The 20596-nt window shown below is 43.1% G+C and overlaps 1 protein-coding gene across 2 annotated transcripts in view; it reads right to left on the bottom strand.

Annotated features, from left to right (window-relative positions):
• Nucleotides 1-20596, bottom strand: part of LOC115124164 (tRNA (guanine(10)-N2)-methyltransferase homolog) — a 164534-nt gene that overhangs the window by 138272 nt on the left and 5666 nt on the right. Inside the window, exons 12-13 of one of the 2 annotated variants that reach the window (XM_029653546.1) lie at nt 16216-16336; nt 12854-13385 (exon numbers count right to left, since the gene is read on the bottom strand). In XM_029653546.1, coding sequence (XP_029509406.1) covers nt 13233-13385; nt 16216-16336 — 274 coding nt within the window. In that variant the 3' untranslated portion in view covers nt 12854-13232. Of the gene's footprint in view, nt 1-12853; nt 13386-16215; nt 16337-20596 lie in introns of those variants that run through there. The other variant, XM_065028017.1, reaches the window with a different exon arrangement.

Genomic DNA, 20596 nt, shown 5'->3' with positions numbered 1-20596 from the left:
ATTAATATATTTGATGATGTGATTAGAAAGAAGAAAGGGTATTCTCTTTATTTCATTATTGTATGTCTGTACTTTTCTACTTAAATTACTTTAACATTCCGTGCCATATGGCCTTATGGCTGAACCCAGATTGACATTTCTATCCGAGATTGCACCCCCCAAAAAAACTAATTTGCAAAAGTCTTAGGATTTTGATACTCAACTTTAGGTACCTTTAAGGTGAGGACCCTGGGTTATGAAAGAAGAATTCATCACAACCTGGGATGTGAACACTTTGATGCTCAATATCTCAGAACTATGCTTTATGTAGATAGAACTGTATAGTCCCAAGGTCTCGTATTGTAACTTGGGAGAGTCGGCCATGTGTCTAAGAGACACGTTTGGGGTTCTAAGTCTCAGACAGGGCTACGTCTTCATGAGAGCGTGTTTCCAAATCATCTCCACTACACTATGTACTGTATTGTAGGTTTGGTTTTTTGAAGCTTGGGTTCACATGGTCTCAGGTTTGAATGAAATACCTCATTCAAGGCAGGCCAGTATTACTGAAGTCTGCAGAGTAATTACGTTGTAGTTACTGTAAATGTTTATTCTGATCAAACACCTTTTTATAGGATTTCTCCTGAATGGACGATCCAACCAACAGAAAATCCCAGCGGAACAAAGGTACCACCTGAACTACAATGGTTTTTGATGTATCACTGTCTGTGCTGATTCACTATATTACCTTCAGAGGTGAAACTAGATAGTCATCAAGAGAGAAAAGAGAAGCACATTTCAGTGTGCGCAAGAAAAAAGTATCAAGCACAGGTTTTGGAAAACCCCACTTTGACACATAACCGCAAAGATATGTTAATCTCTCTCAATCTTATAAAACACAAACGCATGCACGCACACACACACATACACATGCACGCAAGCACAAACACACACGCCAACAAACAATTTGCCTAAAACAACCCACACACATTTACAAATTTAACCCAATCAACCCCCATACACATAACCAATATTCACACACAGCCCAGATGAAAGCTGTCTTTAAGCACGGTGAGTTTGTGCCAGGAGGGTAGCTACTGTTCACATCCAATGTACAACCCATTTCCAACCACCCAGACCCAGACCTGACAACCTCCAGCAGCACTGCAGGCTAGGCCTCACTGCTTCTTTGTGGTTTATCCTTTTATAACAAAAAGGGGGTACTATGGCAACATTGTTAAATAACAGTAAAACTGAAAAGAGCAAAAATAAACAGAATTTCTGGCAGTAGCTTGAAATCAGTTGTAAACGTAAACTTGTTAACCTGCCCATAACACTTGATTTTACACAAGCCATTTACAGTGCCTGAAGTAGCTACTTTTCCTTCTGTCTCTAGATAGGAAAATACAGCGCTGTGGTTTTCCCGATCAGCCCCATCCAAATATGTTTATTAGAGATCGAATTCCAGATAAAGTAAGTGAATGGATGGAGAGGGACTGGAAGAGAGAAAGAGTCCCTCCTTTTCCAAAGGCTGTCTGATAAACTTGTTACATTGCCACATTGAACCTTTTCTCCATAGAGAAGCTGCACTGAAGGCCTGTGGTTCAGAACCACTCATATTCCACAGATTCAGCAACTTAACTCGCAACAAGTTCAGTTAAAAGCTACAGTACAGTAAACCTCAGAGCACATAGCAGTAAGTTTTTTTTTCTTCTTCTGGCTCGTACTGTCAAGTCCTGACCATAGAAAGCCTGTATTTTCTATGGTAGAGTAGGTCAGGGCGTAACTAGGGGTGTTTAGTCTAGTTTGTTATTTCTATGTGGGGTTCTAGGTTTGTTTTTCTATGTTGGTGTTTGTGTATGATTCCCAATTAGAGGCAGCTGGTAATCGTTGTCTCTAATTGGGGATCATACTTAAGTTGCATTTTTTCCACCTGTGGGTTATGGGATATTGTTTATGTTTAGTTGCCTGTTCGCACTATATTGTCATCACGGTTCGTTTATTCTTTATTTTGTTTTGTATTAGCTTAAGTTTCACTTTCATTAAAATATATAGAACTCGAAGTCCGCTGCGCCTTGGTCCGACCATCTTTATTACGAACTAGCTACATGATGTTTGATACTAAAAGCCCATGGTACTTTTCATCATGTTCACAATCACCATCATGGTCCAGGCAATGTGCATATGTACAGTACATAGCCCCTCACCAGTTCAATGGAGGTTTGATCTAACATACACCATGGATTACAACAGTAAATGGCACAGCTGTCTTTGTTGGGTTCATTGGGTATGAGCTGAGCTCCATCCAGTCGTTGGCAGCCGACGGTTGGACCAGCCTGGGATAAGGCTGTACCTGAGTTGAGGAGCAGGCATAGCGTGCAGGTGAGCGGGCTGAGGGAGGGAGGCATCCAGCAGGCTCACCTGTACACCAGCAGACAGGTGTGCCTGCAGCCTGGGGCTACCTGTACCTGTACCTATAGCTCCAACACCAATCAGCCGGCACAGATTCCTCTATCCGCCCCAATAGGGGTGACTGTCTCCAAGGTCCCAGGCAGGCAGAGAAAACAACATTTCAGCACCATGCGTATTTCCTGGCCCCTGCTAGCGTAGACCCCCATGGATAACACATTCCAGTGATCAAGGCAGCTGTGATAGCCACCCCCCCAATTCACCTCTCCACACACACACCCCCACACCCCAATCACACCCTCCCCACGAGCACTCAGGCGCATCGCCGAAATTCAAACCCAACGACCCTCACAGGCAACACTCCAGTTCCTGGAGAGACAAGAGGCAGAACATCTCATCCTGAAAGATGTAATATGTCCTCAGAGTGAGATGAGTGTGAGGGCTGCAAACACCGTGTAGGCAGGGATGGAGGTACATATGGTTCAGACAGGAGTTGAAGTTAGGAGCAATTTAAGTACCGTTACCTGAACTCTAATAGATTCATTTGATTCTATCGAATTAATTGATTCCACTTTATTCTAATATATTATATTCTAAGAGATTCTATTGTTTCAGAGAGGATCCTTCCACTATTGGCCCTATTTTCACAAAACAAAGAGAAGGTTTAAGACTATAATACTCACAATATCTGTTATGAAATCTATTTCGAAACCATTTAACCGAGTCAGTCTTGCAACTGTTGCATACCAAACTCACACGCCAACTATTTGAACAAACACAGTGCATTGCCATCTTGATATAAAGTATAAGGACTGAAGAGGCTTTCTGATTTGAAGAAAACATCTACTTATTCCACACACAAGAAGCCCTGACTAAAATACGACTCTGCCTATAGTATACATTCCAATTTGCTTTGTTAAAAAGAATTAGCACTTCTCGTCTTGAGTCCCCTGACGGACTGGAAAAGGAAATGTGTTATGGATGGTGTCACTGCCGCCCTGGTTGCCCACTTGGCACCTCAGAGTCATTATACAAGGGCTGGGTCATTGTGAGCCCGGCGGAGGTTTGCCTTGTTAACGAACCAGGAACTGAGAAGCATGGACCAAACTGAAAATGTACCCACTTTTTCCTCTCTCCATTGCACTCTCTCCCATCTCTTTCTCTCTCAATATCTCTCACCTTCTCTCCTAATCTCTCTCTTTCTACATCACTCTCTCCCCTCTATCCACATCTCTCTCCATTTTCTCTTTCTCTCTCCAACCCCCTCCTTAGCTGAGCTCACCTTCCACTTCACTCTGGTTCTTATCCCAGTTGCTCTGTATATTACACTTTCTCTGTAGAAACCTGTCAAATAAAGTGATGACCCTATTAACACACTGCATGCAAATTACCAAACAGTCATGAATGCAGTCTTTACTAGAGTGAGCAACAGAGCCATTGAAGGCTCTTTCCACAGTTTAATTTTCCATATGCAGGGGCCACAGTTGCATAATGGCAGTGACTCACTTTTTAATAGTTGTGTAATTACATATTATTGAGGTTGAACCAGGTGAACAAACTGATTATTTAGTACACTATAAGGGAAATAGGGTGCCGTCTGGGATGCACCCTAGGCCTTAATAAGAATAAAAGGCACTGAGGGAAGAGGGGTGTGTGGCAGTGTGGGGTGTGAGTTTGGTGACAGGGCGGTCAGTGCCCTCTTGTACTTCCAGGTCACTGACCTGCTCCACGTCCAGGCGTGTATCTTCAACAGCATGGCGTGTGTTCAGTGGTCATCTGCCTTTTTTCAAAAGCAACTCATCTAAACTATCCACCATCCAGGGCGAGGCACGATACAGCAGGACATGTTGGTTGGTGTATCCTTTACTCAAGGCTGTCACCTAGTGGTTTATTTTTAAAAGAATAGACACTCTTTTACTTGTTTACTTTTTTAAAGGTTAGACAGAGAGTTTGAGAGCTGTAGCCTGTCCTTGATGTTGAGGCAGTAGCCTACAGTGGCTTTAGTTTCAGACAGCTGTATAAAAACAAGCCACGGTCTCCTGCAGTGATTTGTGGCTCCACAGCTGACTGCCAGAGGAGAGGAAGGTAGAGGAGGGGAGGCAGGTCGAGGTGGCGTGGAGGGGGCATTGGGGTGACATGGGGGCAGAAGGTAGAGGTGGGTGGGTGGGGAACCTGCAGGTGTGTGTGCCTGGCTAACTCCTCTGGCTAGGGACAAGTGCACTGCACCTGCGCCACATATGCTCAATCGCATTCCAACATCCGCAATGCAAATACATACACATGGACAACAATAGTGTGCAATAGACAACAATTACTGTGTGTGTGTTTGTGAGTGTGTGATGCCTTGTGTTACATAAAACACCTCTCTCTCTCCCCCAACACACGTCATCAGTCAACAACAAACAGATGTGGGACAATCTATCTGACTGGGTAAGAGACATCACCATGATGAATGTCTTCTTCTCCCTAGACCTGGACTCCCTAAATCTCTGGGGGGGCGATGACACTCCTGCTTATTTTCTACCTCCTCCTCCTCTTGCTTGCTGGCAAATGATGCTAATCGCGGTCTGGTTAGCTCGACTGACTCAGCAGTTTGGAGAGCACTTTCACACGCTGGAGAAAGTAATCAGGAGTAAGCACTGTTCTGGAACAGCGGGCCTGGAGGGGCGGCTAGTTTCCAACCCCTCCCCCAGGCTAGCAGTCAGACTTCCAGGAGCTCGGGATGCAGAGGAGATGCCTTGACTGATATGATGGCATGGACATGGACTTTCTGGTCTCACAGGGTATGTGACTTGTAATGGTAGTACCTTTGACCTTTAAGTGTTTCCTGCCACTTCAACAATATCTCCCTCAGGTTATATAGACAATCCCTCAGTATCCTGCAAATGATCACATTTTAGAGGACCTTTTAGAGTGGCAGACAGTACAGACAATGAATCACCACAACCAACACAATCACCTATTACCAATAGACAATGTGCACAACAAAGATGACTGTATGCAAGAAGAGTAAATACACCAAATTCCCTTCTGGTCTAAGAGAAAGGAAACAACTAAATCCACTGTAGGGTCGTTCCATGTCATTTCCACAAGCCATGACACTCACAATCTCAGATTGTTCTGAAATATTTTAAGTTGTTAGAAACATAAGATAAGCATTCCAGAAACTTAATGTTGTTTAAATATAATTTGATCTCTGTGAATTTAAACTAATTGATTGCACCCAAATTGTCAATTTTAATTTATAGGATGAATTTAATATGAAATAATTACGAGTACTATGGAGCTGCAGCTCATAGTATTGTTCCCCCCTATTTTTATAGGGATAGTTCACCCTAATTAAAACATTGCATCAGATTTGGACCAAACTTTTTCCTAACAATGAGTAAGAATACAAAGAAGTGGTCAAAAACCCTCCATGGACTATCCACGTCAATCCCACCCCAACAATGAGGATATAGCATCAGTTCTCTGTTTGACAGGTAGGATGGAGCTGCAGCTCAGAGGACTGTTTCTTCATCCTATGTAATGCATTCTCAATGAATTTGGTGATGTTTTTTAACCTCTATTTAACTAGGCAGGTCAGTTAAGAACAAATTCTTATTTACAATGACGGCCTACCCCGGACAAACCCAGACGACGCTGGGCCAATTGTGTGCCACCCTATGGGACTCCCAAACACGGCCGGATGTGATGCAGCCTGGATTCGAACCAGGGACTGCAGTGACGCCTCTTGCACTGAGATGCAGTGCCTTAGACCGCTGTGCCTATCGGGAGCCATCCTACGTCCTGATATCACCAGTTTCTGACTACTATATGGTGCTGTTCCTGCTATTAGGTGCTTATTTTTTAAAGAATTCCCCTACACACATGTTTAAAGGGATAGGTCACCCTAATTACAAAATTGCATTACCTATTAGCAGTCTATGGATCATGAATGACAGCAACTTTGGTTTGTTAACCTGGGCACTGTTTCAAATACAAACCTTTTATCATTTGTGGCACAAATCTAATACAAGTCAATAGTACAAATATTAGCATTTTCGCACTCTTTAAAACAAAATCACTTAAGACCAGGAACACCACCATCTAGTGGTCAAAACTTGGTAATATCAGGATGAAGAATCGGACATAAACTCAACAACATTACTAATTTCTCTGAACAGAGAAACAAAACATAACCAAATTCACTGAAAATGGGGATCCTCAATAAATAAAAATACAAAAATACATTACATAGGATGAAGAAACAATACTCCATGCCGCAGCACCATACTACTTGTCACTTAGAGAACTGAAAGTAAACTCAGTAAAAAATAAATAAACGTCCACTCACTGTCAACTGCATTTATTTTCAGCAAACTTTACGTGTAACATCAACTGAACAAGTTCCACAGACATGTGACTAGGAGAAATGAAATAATGTGTCCCTGAACAAAGAGGATGTCAAAATCAAAAGGAAAAAAAAGTCAGTATCTGGTGTGGCCACCACCTGCATTAAGTACTGCAGTGCATCTCCTCCTCATGGACTGCACCAGATTTGCCATTTCTTGCTGTGAGATTACCCCACTCTTCCACCAAGGCACCTGCAAGTTCCCGGACATTTCTGGGAGGAATGGCCCTAGCCCTCACCCTCCGATCCAACAGGTCCCATACATGCTCAATGGGATTGAGATCTGGGCTCTTTGCTGGCCATGGCAGAACACTGACTTTCCTGTCTTGCAGGAAATCACGCACAGAATGAGCAGTATGGCTGGTGGCATTGTCATTCTGGAGGGTCATGTCAGGATGAGCCTGCAGGAAGTGCAGGAAGTGTACCACATGAGGGAAGAGGATGTCTTCCCTGTAACACACAGTGTTGAGATTGCCTGCAATGACAACAAGCTCAGTCTGATGATGCTATGACACACCGCCCCAGACCATGACGGACTCTCCTCCTCCAAATTGATCCCGCTCCAGAGTACAGGCCTCTGTGTAATGCTCATTTCTTCGTAGAGAAACGCGAATCCGACCATCACCCCTGGTGAGGCAAAACCGCGACTCGTCAGTGAAGAGCACTTTTTGCCAGTCCTGTCTGGTCCAGCGACGGTGGGGTTTGTGCCCATAGGCAACGTTGTTGCCGGTGATGTCTGGTGAGGACTTGCCTTACAACAGGCCAACAAGCCCTCAGTCCAGCCTCTCTCAGCCTATTGCAGACAGTCTGAGCACTGATGGAGGGATTGTGCGTTCCTGGTGTAACTCGGGCAGTTGTTGTTGCCATCCTGTACCTGTCCCGCAGGTGTGATGTTTGGATGTACCAATCCTGTGCAGGTGTTGTTACACGTGGTCTGCCACTGCAAGGATGATCAGCTGTCCGTTCTGTCTCCCTGTAGCGCTGTCTTAGGCGTCTCAGTACGGACATTGCAATTTATTGCCATGGCCACATCTGCAGTCCTCATGCCTCCTTGCAGCATGCCTAAGGCACGTTCACTCAGATGAGTACTGACCCTGGGCATCTTTCTTTTGGAGTTTTTCAGTCAGTTGAAAGGCCTCTTTAGTGTGTTAAGTTTTCATAACTGTGACCTTAATTGCCTACCGTCTGTAAGCTGTTAGTGTCTAAATGACCGTTCCAGAGGTGCATGTTCATTCATTTTTTATGGTTCATTGAACAAGCATGGGAAACAGTGATTAAACCCTTTACAATGAAGATATGTGAAGTTATTTATATTTTTACGAATTAGCTTTGAAAGGCAGGGTGAAATCCCACCTCCGTTGTTGGGGTCAGATTGGTGTGGGTTCTGGGGGATCCGTGGGTTCTGGGGGGGGGTCCATGGGGGGCTTTTGACCATTCCCTTGGATTCCTCATGTCTAACTCATTGTTAGAAAAAAGTCTGGTCCAAATCGGGTGTTAGGTACTATATTTATTGAATATTATATGAACCCTATAAATTAAAATGGCAAATTTGGGTGCAATCAATCAGCTTAATTAAATATTATATTTCAACAAAAGAACGTTTCAGGAATGCTAATCTTTCTAACAGAAACGATTTCAGAACAATCTGATGGTGGGTGTCAAAATCCTCTTTCTTGTGCTTTTTGAGGTGGAACAACCCTGTATCTACTTGTGTCTGGATAGCATTAGAGAGAGAGCGAGAGAGAGTGAGAGCGAGAGTATGCGTGTACACCACATGTCCGAAGAAAGAAGGAACCCCCTCCTAATTATAGTCTCCAGCCACACACTGGAAGTTTCTGAATAAACTTTTTCTCACTACGTGGTGGCAACACTCCATAGAAAGACCAGTAAAAATAACAAGCCTGAAAAGCTCTTCTGTTTCTTCATAGGAATTGTTTGTTTACACGTGATGAGGGGGTGAGGGGGAGTTTGGGGGGATAGAGGAAAGATGGGAGGTCTGTGTGTCGTGTGGTAGGGTAGAGTTTCCCCTGATGAGCCAAGGCATGTTGGGTAATCTAAACGATATGCACCACAAACGATGCAACTGGTGATCGTGTGATCACGTTTTTGCCATTTTTCCTCTGGGGAAATTGGGGGGAATTATGGGTGCAGCTGAACCCCATTGATAAACAGGCTGAGGAGTAAAGTATATAAATGGTCGCTACACAGGCTTTGGAGATGAAAAATGACCCAGCCACATGTAAACTGTGGTCGGAAAACACAGAAAGCTGCTGACTAACTGCAGTGGGGTAAAAGGTGGGGGCACCCTGTTATTTGGTCTGGGTTTGGGCTGCCTGACTGAGAGTGCCTCACTCATCTAAACATGTCCTCTTTAGTCTGGGTATACCAACCACCCAACCAACCCACCCACCAACCACCCAACCAACCCACCAACCACCCAACCAACCACCCAACCAACCCAAACCACCCAACCAACCCACCAACCACCCAACCAACCACCCAACCAACCCACCAACCAACCAACCAACCCACCAACCACCCAACCAACCCACCAACCACCCAACCAACCCACCAACCACCCAACCAACCCACCAACCACCCAACCAACCCAACCAACCACCCAACCAACCCACCAACCACCCAACCAACCCACCAACCACCCAACCAACCCACCCACCAACCACCCAACCAACCCACCAACCACCCAACCAACCCACCAACCACCCAACCAACCACCCAACCAACCCACCAACCCACCAACCACCCAACCAACCACCCAATCACCCAACCAACCCACCAACCACCCACCCAACCAACCCCCCAACCACCCCACCAACCAGGGCTGTATTTTTTGCCACCATCTGTATCACATAAATAAGTGCTCATCAACTTCCTCCTTCCATCCAAAATAGCCCTGCTGTTAAATAGAGACCTGTTGCTGTCATTGTTTTTGCTCTTTATCAGTTTAAAGGCCTGTTCGTGGGCACCCTATTTAAACGACACAGCTCATTTTAAAACACAGGAAAGGAGTTCACTGACTGCAGTTTATTATCACTTACTTTCCTTACAGAGGATAAAGAAACACTTCAATCTGTGGAGTTTTGCTAAGTCTTCAAGTGTCTCATTAAAACTCCAAGTGACTTCAATACAGATGGCATTTATTCGGCTCGGGGATTAGAAATCATATCGCATTGTGTTCATATCTCTAGTAAATGTGTGTCTTTTACTGGGTTGACAGGCATCATACTCAGAACCAATCAAATCTCTCATTCCCTGGAGCAAATTTCCTATTGTACTTCTGCTGTGTAAACACTAGAATGTAATGATGTATCAGGTGAATGTTTTAAAACTGTGCTTTTTATATGGATTCTACCACCATTAGTGCAAATCAACACATCATTAAAAAAAGATAAAATAAACAAGCATAACCCTGTCACCTTGGAAACAGATTAACAACAGGTTTCCTACTGGACTAGAGGTTGGTTAGTAGACTGATGATGCCCTCAAAATACCACTCAGGGCTGCAGAGTAATGTTATTTCAACCCAACACGCTGACAGGCCCTGTCCAGAAACAAAACCTATCCCCTACCCCCCTAACAAGCCCTAGACACTTGGCCTCCACCTTACCACCAGCACTGAGAGAGAGCTCAGCCTCTCAGGTCATGGGTTTATTCATCTGTCTCAGTTCAAAGGTCACAGTTCACCAACAGACAGGGTAGTAGTATTCCATCTTTATTACAGGAAGGTGCCAACCCAGCCCCTGCTCAAAACAAGATCCCTGATTGATTTATGGTATAGTAGTAACAGGGTTCATACCCAGGAGGCACCTTAATTGGGGAGGACAGGCTCGTGTTAATGGCTGGAGCGGAATCCGTGGAATGGCATCAAATACATCAAACACATGGGTTCCATGTTTGATACCTTTCCATTTGCTCCGTTCCGGTCATTATTATAAGCCGTCTTCACCTCAGCAGCCTCCTGTGGTTCATACACATTTTGACAGATGGAATTTCATGACTTTTCCATGACCAACCATTAGCAGTGTTTCTATATACATAATGTATAAAAAAGTAAGTGTAGTGTGGTATTAACACTAGGAGGCTGCTCTCGGATCCCATTTACAATCTCCTGTAGTTGTGCAAGGCACTTAACCCCCAAAGTAAAATACCAGGTAGGCAACTGAATAATACTGGATGTGCAGGCATTTCATCAAGCCCTGTTCAAACACATCAGAGGCAGTTTATCAAGGCCCGGCTGAGCAGCTAATTTCCAAAATGTGCTTTGTTAACTGGAGACTGGAATAAAAGCCTGCCACTGCGAGAACGATCAGCTGTCCGTTCTGTCTTAAGCGTCTCACAGTACGGACATTGTCATTTATTGCCCTGGCCACATCTGCAGTCCTAATGCCTCCTTGCAGCATGCCTAAGGCACATTGACGCAGATGAGCAGGGACCCTGGGCATCTTTCTTTTGGTGTTTTTCCAGTCAGTAGAAAGGCCTCTTTTAGTGTCCGAAGTTTTCATAACTGTGACCTTAATTGCCTACTGTCTGTAAGCTGTTAGTGTCTTAACAACCGTTCCACAGGTGCATGTTCATTAATTGTACTTGGTTCATTGAACAAGCATGGAAGACAATTTTAAACCCTTTACAATGAAGATCTCTGAAGTTATTTGGATTTTTACAAATTATCTTTGAAAGACAGGGTCCTGAAAAAGTTTTTTACTGAGTTTATTTATCTTAGCTACTTTAGAAGTGTTTACTTTGCAGGCTGACTAGCAGTGGCAGACTAGCCATCTGCCAGAAGGGCTGGTCCATTTCTAGCCTAGTGGGCCTGCCTAACTAGTTTTTTAAATATTTTTTATTATAAATTATCTGACTAATAATGGGGGCCTCAAGGGAAGAAAACGGGCCGGTTTGTTACAAATGCCATTTCTGGTCCCAGTCCGCCCCTGCTGACTATCATCTATTCAGTTGCAATGTCCCATACCATGGATCCCCAAATCAACTGGAAGTATCTACAAAACAAGTTTTGAAGCCAAATAATCCAAAAGAAAAGCTACATCTGATCTTTTTTCCTAAAATTACTGTTTGCGATTCACAAATTATTATTTTGATTCACATTCGGTTTGATTGAACAAACACAGGCACTCTCAAGTGTCATTCCAATCCTGGCTGATATGCAGATTTGTTTATTTGATTGATCAAATATGTAAAAAAAATGTGCCTAAATAAATAAATAAATAAAATTAACAAATTATTAAATACATTTCCAGGACTTTTCCAGGCCTGGGAAACACCATTTTGAAATGGACTTTTCATGACCATAAAAACACTGTAATAACTTTGTATTATGTTATGATGGTTGCTTAACCCACTGAAAGAGGTCAATCAGATTTGACAAATTAGCAGGTAACACATTAAACCAGGTGGAACCAGCCTGATCGCTGCGGCTAGGTAAAATTAACCTCATCTAAAAAGTTATTCCTCCCTGATTCAGCGGTGCAGTCTAAATTTCTGTCAGAAACTAGACAGTTAGGTTGCTTCTCACTCTAGCCATATTGTCAAAGGTAGACTGGTATGACACAGGCTGCGTCCCAAATGGCATCCTGTATAGACAGCCCCCTCCACAAAAGTATTTCATTCAGTCACACAGACATCACTTCACCCCCCCCCCCCCCCCCCCATTGAGCATATCCCAGATTCTGCCAGTGATGGTAAGACAACAAACGAACCATGGCTGGGACTTAAGAAACTGTTATTCTGAGTCTCTTTACAATAAGGAACCGTTAGTTTCTTTAAATGTCTGGATATAAAAGCTTGAGAAAAGACTTGTGAGGAACAAGTTTGTCCCTTGTCTCGTCTGGAATCTTGCAGGGATACTGTCAAACTGTTATCTAAATGCCCTCTGGTACATGGATACAGCTGCCTGAAAGTAAAGCCCTTTAACAGTTCTCTGGACACTTAGGGCCCTCTTGAATCAAATCTGATAATGTGCTTGCTGGGATAAAACAAAACATAACACAGAAAGATATAGAACATTGAGAGCCCTTAAATCTCCTGCCTCCAATAAATAAATACATTTTAAAATGGTGTTTATTCGTTCACAATTCACATTCATTATTACACAAAGGGCAATAAACATCAAATAATAAAAAACATATTTGAATAGAAAATTAGATTTAAAACGGGGAGCCCTATGTCCCCTTGGAGTCCATTGTAAACCATAGGTAGGTATCGGCCCAATCCTAAATGGAGCCCTAGAACCTTCAGCTAATGCACTTGTGCAGATCTGTGGGAATTCGATTTGTATATGCAATATGGTGAAACTTTCACCTAGCCTATCAAACAGCAAGGTGGAGTTATTACCATATTGATTGCACCTTTCAAATCCTCTGCACAATTGCATACTGGCTTAGAGGTCCATTTGGAATTGGGCCATCCTGTGATCCTTACATCACTCCCCACCGTTGGCGGCCATCTTGTTGGTCTCCTCCTTTCCTGTCAATGTCCTCTTGCTGATGCCGCTGAAGTACTTTTCCCTGAAGGCGTTGTGGCCTTGGTACGGGCTAAAGTGAGGGTCTGACAGGTGGGCCAGCGCATCTGTCTCCTACAGAGAGAGAAAAGACCATTCAGCCCCATATACCAACGGCAGAAAGTTCTTGGTACAATTATACCTCTTACAATTGCGAGAAAAGTGTGAGGGTTTGCCTTCACAAAGTGAAACCAATTCACCTACAACCTCGGTTCAGTAAACAAATGTAGCGTCATAAAAATGCCTTTGAACACAGGTGAAGGAAGAAACCAGATGATATCAGACCTCTGCCAGGTATCCCATTAAACTAACCAAACAACCACAGGATAAAATTCTCACCTTGTATTCCTCTCCTTGCCATCACAAGCTCAGTGTAACAATAATAAATGTTAGCAGAGTGTTATGTTCCTCATGTTCCTCATTCCTGGTTGGAGCTTTAGCCAGGTTGTTAGGCTGTGTTTGGAAGGCCAGCAGGCAAGAAAGTGTCGGGGCGGACGGACAGTTGGATGGAGCGGGAGGAATGAGGACTAACGAGGTGCCGGGGATGAAGAGTGCTAGAAGAGATGACTCCCCAGCTGGCCTGCCATTCGTCAACGCCACTTCTCTCTGTTGGCCCTGGTTACCACTGCCAGGCAACCTGTCCTGGACTTAGAGATGGTTACCCTCAGTCGCCACCACATCCAAGAGCTTAAAGAGCAATCCCAGATATGAAGCTCCTAACACTTCCTAAGGTGCCATATAGCAGGGCTATTCAATAACCAGAGGGTCAAAGTTTTCCAGGTTCTTTTCTACCTGGTAGTCCTTGATAGGCCTAGAGTTCACACACCTGTCCCAAATCTGAACCTTTCCCAACACGACCATACACCAAACCATTCAACACAGAATAGGAAAGCACAGCAACTAACTTCAAAGTGCTCCGTGGTCGGAGTTAAAAACACAACCATCACTTCTCAATGGAAGCAGTTCAATTCACACAAACTGACACTGCAAACTCTCACACACACCCAGCGCTGCTGTCCCATGTCATAGAGACATTGAACCACTGGACACTTCCCATTTCCCACTGAGTATTTAAATCCTCTATTACCCTCATAGCTCATTCTAATAATTATACTACTGTACTTTGTATTTAGTTACTCTATTTATACACACACAACATATTTATTTAAATACTGGATTATTGACAGCTCACTAATATATTTACTGATGTACATATCATTCTTAGCACATCTTGTGTAAACTGTTCCAGTGTATACGTATAGTGCCTTCGGAAAGTATTCAGACGCCTTGAATTTTTCCACATTGTTACAACCTGGCTTCATTGTAAAGCCTTAATGGCAAAGCCAAAACAGGTTTTAAAAATGCAAATTTACAGAAATACCTTATACACATAAGTGTTCAAACCCTTTGCTATGAGACTCGAAATTAAGCTCAGGTGCATCTGGTTTCCATTGACCATCCTTGATGTTTCTACAACTTGATAAGAGTCCACCTGTGTTAACTTCAATTTATTGGACATGATTTGGAAAGGCACACATCTATATAAGGTCCCACAGTTGACAGTGCATGTCAGAGCAAAAACCAAGCCATGAGGTCGAAGGAATTGTCCGTAACAGGATTGTGACGAGGCACAGATCTGGGGAAGGGTACCAAAACATTTCTGCAGCATTGAAAGTCCCCAAAGACCCTCAAACGCATTAAGGAAAGAAATTCCACAAATTAACTTTTAACAAGGCACACCTGTTAATTGAAATGCATTCCAGGTGACTACCTCATGAAGCTGGTTGAGAGAATGCCAAGAGTGTGCAAAACTGTCATCAAGGCAAAAGGTGGCTACTTTGAAGAATGTCAAAAATAAAATACATTGATTTATTGAACACGTTTTTGGTTACTACATGATTCCATATGTGTTAATTCATAGTGTTGATGTCTTCACTATTATTCTACAATGTAGAAAATTGTAAAAATAAAGAAAAACCCTAGAATGAGTAGCTGTGTTCAAACGTTTGACTGGGACTGTATGTAAATTAGATATTTCTGTAGACGATTGAGAGGGAAAAAAATCGATTTAATCCATTTTGAATTCAGGCTGTAACACAACAAAATGTGGAATAAGTCGAGGGGTATGAATACTTTCTGAAGGAACTATTTATCTATATATAGTAGCATGCTATGAGATATATGTTCCAGGTTTGGGGCACTGGGAGTCAGAGTCAGAGACAGATGCCAGTGTGTGTGTGTGTGTGTGTGTGTGTGTGTGTGTGTGTGTGTGAGTCAGAGACAGATGCCAGTGTGTGTGTGTGTGTGTGTGTGTGTGTGTGTGTGTATGCGGTGATTCAGACAGGGCTTGCATTTATGGGAACAATTGTGTTTTGAAGTGAAGAGGTTGTCAAATCCAAAGATGGATTATTTTCCATAAAATGTGTGATTAAGTAATTTATGTGCTGTATATAAAAAAAGCCAATCATAGCCAGATGCTGAGGTTTATGGCAGACCACGAAGGAAGCACCATCGACATCCCCTTTAACTGTGTTGTATTGCGCGTGTGTATGTTTAAAGAACACAGACCGACAACACTCATAGTACACATATGTGCATGCTTGTACATACAAACACGGCACAAACATATTCAGTGGCATGCACGGATACTTTACTTTGTAGATACATGCATGTAATTCATAGTAAGCACACCACAGAAACATGAAAACCTACAATTATATAGTGTTGCAATCATATTCACAAAGGGATCCATCTACCTTTTCGAAATGAGTGATGTTCCACTCAAACGCATACACCCGCTCGTAACAGCAGTCACACACAGGGTAGACAAGTACAAAAGCATATATACACACACACCAGACAGACGGACGGACACATACAGATGGAAGGACCGACAGACACCCACCTCTGGTTCCTTGATCTTCTCCATGGTGATGAGACGTCTGGAGGTGTGGCTGGAAAGGGTCTGTTCACAGTTACTGACCAGTCTGAGACAGGCATTCAGGGGCACCATCTCTTCACAGTACCTTCAAACACACACACACTCTACTGGTGAATCATTATGGTTGAGGACATTCACAAACAGCTGGTCCTGTACTGTAAGGCATGAACTAATACATCTAAAGGGTTGATGGGTCCAAATTATCCTCCAAACCACAATATCTGCATCTCACCATACACTCACCTGCAGAGTAGACCAGCCTTAGCCTCCATGTAATCCCCTCAAAATGACACTACATCCAGGCCAGGTCAGCTCTCTCTCCGTTAAACTCAACCCAGATCAACTCTCTCCTCACTCCCTCTCTCTATCCTCTTTCCCGATCCCAACTCTAGGCCTGTTCTCTCTCAGCTCCAGGCCTTTACTGACAATGTCATGATCTGACTGAAGTGGACAAAAGCCATGGTGAAAAAGGTGAATTAGATTAGATTTAAGATATCGGGAAAACGTATTCTTGTCAGGAGCGCTGTGTGTGTGTGTGTGTGTGTGTGTGTGTGTTCGCGCGCATGTCGGCAAAGCACCACAACTAAAGCTGTCCAGGGCAAGGTACTGTATTTATTAGGATCCCCATTAGCTAGGGTCAAAGCTGTAGCTACTCTTCATGGGGTCCATGAAACATGATATTAATAGACCATTACAGCTGAAGGACAGAACTACATAAAATGACATAATACATAACATTAAATCGACAGGTACAGAACTACATCAATTAAAAATAAGGATACACACTTTCATATTCTTTTGCCTTAGCAATCCATGCAACATATTCAAATAGCTCCACTACAGTCATCCATTTGTATTGAGTTGCTTACTGCTACAACTGCAGCTCCTCATCCTAACCTCTCAGAACCAGTTGTTCTGTAAACACTAGCGAGAATCTCACAAAATTAGGAACCACCTTTGTCCCTGGTTCTCCCGCTTGACGTCAATACTATTCATAATAATAATAATGTGATTAATAGATGCTACTGAATGCAAGTGCCTGTAGATTACAGGCCTCTAGTGTGTGTGTGTGTGTGTGTTTGTCAGCACCGTGACCAAAGCGAGGCGTTCATTCTACCTGCCAATCACATCTTATTACTGGATAGCTGGTCCTTCCACATGGGCAGTTTCATTTAAAGATGGGTGGGGCCTTTCAATACAGCTTTTTCCATCTTCTCAGACAAATACAGAGTTGAAACCTCTGTGCAGATGTCCCATAGGCAGGCAGATTGTGGGTCAGGTTAGAGGCTATTTAAGCCCTATAGGCTGAGGTGCATTAGACTAGCCCACCTGCCTTTTATTGCATGGTATACTGTAGGCCAGATAGACATTGTCAAGGCATATTAATTCAATTGTTGTCAAGATGGGGAGAGGCCTGTCTTTGATAAGGAGAAGCTCAGCATTCTTAACCACACTACTGACCAAACAAGTCCTACAGTCTAAAGTTTTACCTTGACTACTGCCTGGTAATGTGTTCAGGTGCTAAAAAGAAATACATAATAAATCTACAGCTGCCCAGCAATGTTCCAATGTCAACAAAACGCATGTTGACCTTTCCTGGCTCAAACTAAAATGAGTCCTTAGGACATTCCGGGAAGGTCTGGAGGTTGTGTCAATGTCTCCTGGAGATCCTTAGGACACCCCCTGTTTGCTGAGGAGATTGGAAAAAATAAATAAATAAACTGTCTATTCAATCAACTAACATACAGCGCTGACAGACATTCATATTTCACAAGGTATGCAAATAAAAGGTCTCGTCATAGTCCCTAAAGCCAAAAGGAATTCAAGACAACACAGTAATATACTGTATGTAGCCATGATAGCATGGAACTCCCTGACATCTCAAATCACTCAAGCAAGCAGCAAAAGTAGCTTTAAAAAAAAAAACTAATTAAACAGCACATCACAGCCCAATGCCTCTGACCTAAATTGCTTGTAGCATCTCCTTCTAGAGCACATCTGGTGTTTGGGTTAAAGATAAGATATTCCCTTGACATTGGGACATCAGGGCCTGCTCAGAGAAAGCAACTGGAAGCAAAGCCTCAGTAGAGTAAGGACGTACTGCTCCATATGATATGATAGTCTGGTCAGCTTACTGATGTTAATCAGCAGAGCAAAGTTTTATTGAAGTGAATTCTTATTTTGTGTGTGACGAGTGGATGCTGCTGGGTGTGAGTGGTGCGGGAATGAAAATGCAAAACAAGTTTATGAGAACCAGAGGAAACTCCATATCAAGGGGACTTTATTCATTTTATAAATAAGTACTAAGGCAATGCACTATACCTTAGTTAACCCTTTATGGGTGGTAGACTAACACATTGCACTATACCTTAGTTAACCCTTTATGGGCAATAGACTAACACATTGCACTATACCTTAGTTAACCCTATATGGGCGGTAGACTAACACATTGCACTATACCTCAGTTAACCCTTTATGGGCAATAGACTAACACATTGCACTATACCTTAGTCTATTGCCCATAAAGGGTTAACTAACACATTGCACTATACCTTAGTTAACCCTTTATGGGTGGTAGACTAACACATTGCACTATACCTCAGTTAACCCTTTATGGGCAATAGACTAACACATTGCACTATACCTTAGTTAACCTTTTATGGGCAATAGACTAACACATTGCACTATACCTTACTTAACCCTTTATGGGTGCTAGAACGTAACACAGCAAATGTTTTGTTTAGTTCATTTCTATGCACTAGACAGGGCGAAGGAAGTAAGTGAAGCCCATCTGATCAGAATTATGACTCTGTTCAATTTATAGGACGGAGTGGAGTGACGAATCTCTAAAATGTCCACAATGCCTCGCTTTGGTCAGTGCTGACACACACACACACACACACGAGAGGCCTGTATTTTATAGGCACATCTATTAATCACATTATTATTATTATGAATAGTATTGACATCAAACGGCAGAACCAAGGACACAGGTGGTTCCTGATATTGTGAGATTCTCGCTAGTGTTTAGAGAATAGCTGCTTCTGAGAGATTAGGATCAGGAGCTGTAATTCTAACAGTAAGCAACTAACTAAATGGATGACTGCAGTGTAGCCATTATTATGAATACATGTAGATTACGAGAGAGTGTTTGTTTGCATACGTAGCACTTTCTCCTACCAGCACCACACTGGGCCATATTTTCAACTTACTGTTTGTCTCCTGGGTTGCTATGGCCACTGTGGAATACAGGCCTCTAATGTGTTGTGGTGTGTGCGCGCGCGTGCTTCAGGGAGCACCACGACCAAAACGGGTGTTAATTCTACATGCCAATCACCTCTTATTACTGGGTAGCTGGACCTTCCACATTGGCTGTTTCATTTGAAGATGGATGGGGCCTTTCAATTCAGCTTTTTCCATCCTCAGACAAATATAGACATGAAACCTCTGTGCAGATGCTAAGTAAGCAGCACAGGAGGCTGCTGAGGGGAGAACGGCTCATAATAATGCCCGGAACAGAGCGAATGGAATGGCATCAAATACATCAAATCAAAATGTATTTGTCACATGTGCCGAATACAACAGGTATATAGACCTTACAGTGAAATGCTTACTTACAAACCCTTAACCAACAATGCAGTTTTTTTTAAATACCCCCCCAAAAATAAGAAATAAATGTAGCAAATAATTAAAGAGCAGCAGTAAACTAACAATAGCGAGGTTATACACAGGGGGCACCAAGCACAGAGTCAATATAAACCGCGTGTTTGATAGGATTCAAATAATTCCGCTCCAGCCATTACCAAGTGCCACCAACCTCATGTGATATGCAGACTGGGGGGGGTCAAGTTAGAGACCATTTAAGCCCAATAGCCTTTATTTCCTGGTCAAGGCTCTAAGGAGCATGTTTGCACCTAAGTTGAAAAATGTAGGAGCACAATGAAATAAATTTGATGTAACAAGCCGTTTTCTTTGTAGCAATAGTGCAAGGGTGACGGGCATGAATCTGCACTCCGTGTATTCTCCATGGCACTCAGGGGCTGCCGCACAGTGAAGTAATCCTTGCAACAATTATCTTTACATTTTTTGGTGCTATGGTGCTCCAAATAAAAAAAATGTCAGGTCCACAGCAAAATATTTAGGCGCATATGCGATTAAAATGGTCGCACTGTAGAGCCCTGATGGTATACTGTAGGTCAGATAGACACCGGCATTAAGCACAAGGATCTGTCTCTCAGTAAGGCAGCAGCAGGAGTGTTGTAGACAAAAGGAAGTCGATAACCCCTTAAACCAACCATGGGAGTTCAAACCCCATGAGCTTCCTGTTAGCTTTGCACTCTGCTTC

The sequence above is a fragment of the Oncorhynchus nerka genome, linkage group LG14 (genome assembly GCF_034236695.1).
Source record: "Oncorhynchus nerka isolate Pitt River linkage group LG14, Oner_Uvic_2.0, whole genome shotgun sequence".
Classification (NCBI taxonomy): Eukaryota; Metazoa; Chordata; class Actinopteri; order Salmoniformes; family Salmonidae; genus Oncorhynchus; species Oncorhynchus nerka.
This window is presented reverse-complemented; position numbering and strand designations above follow the sequence as displayed.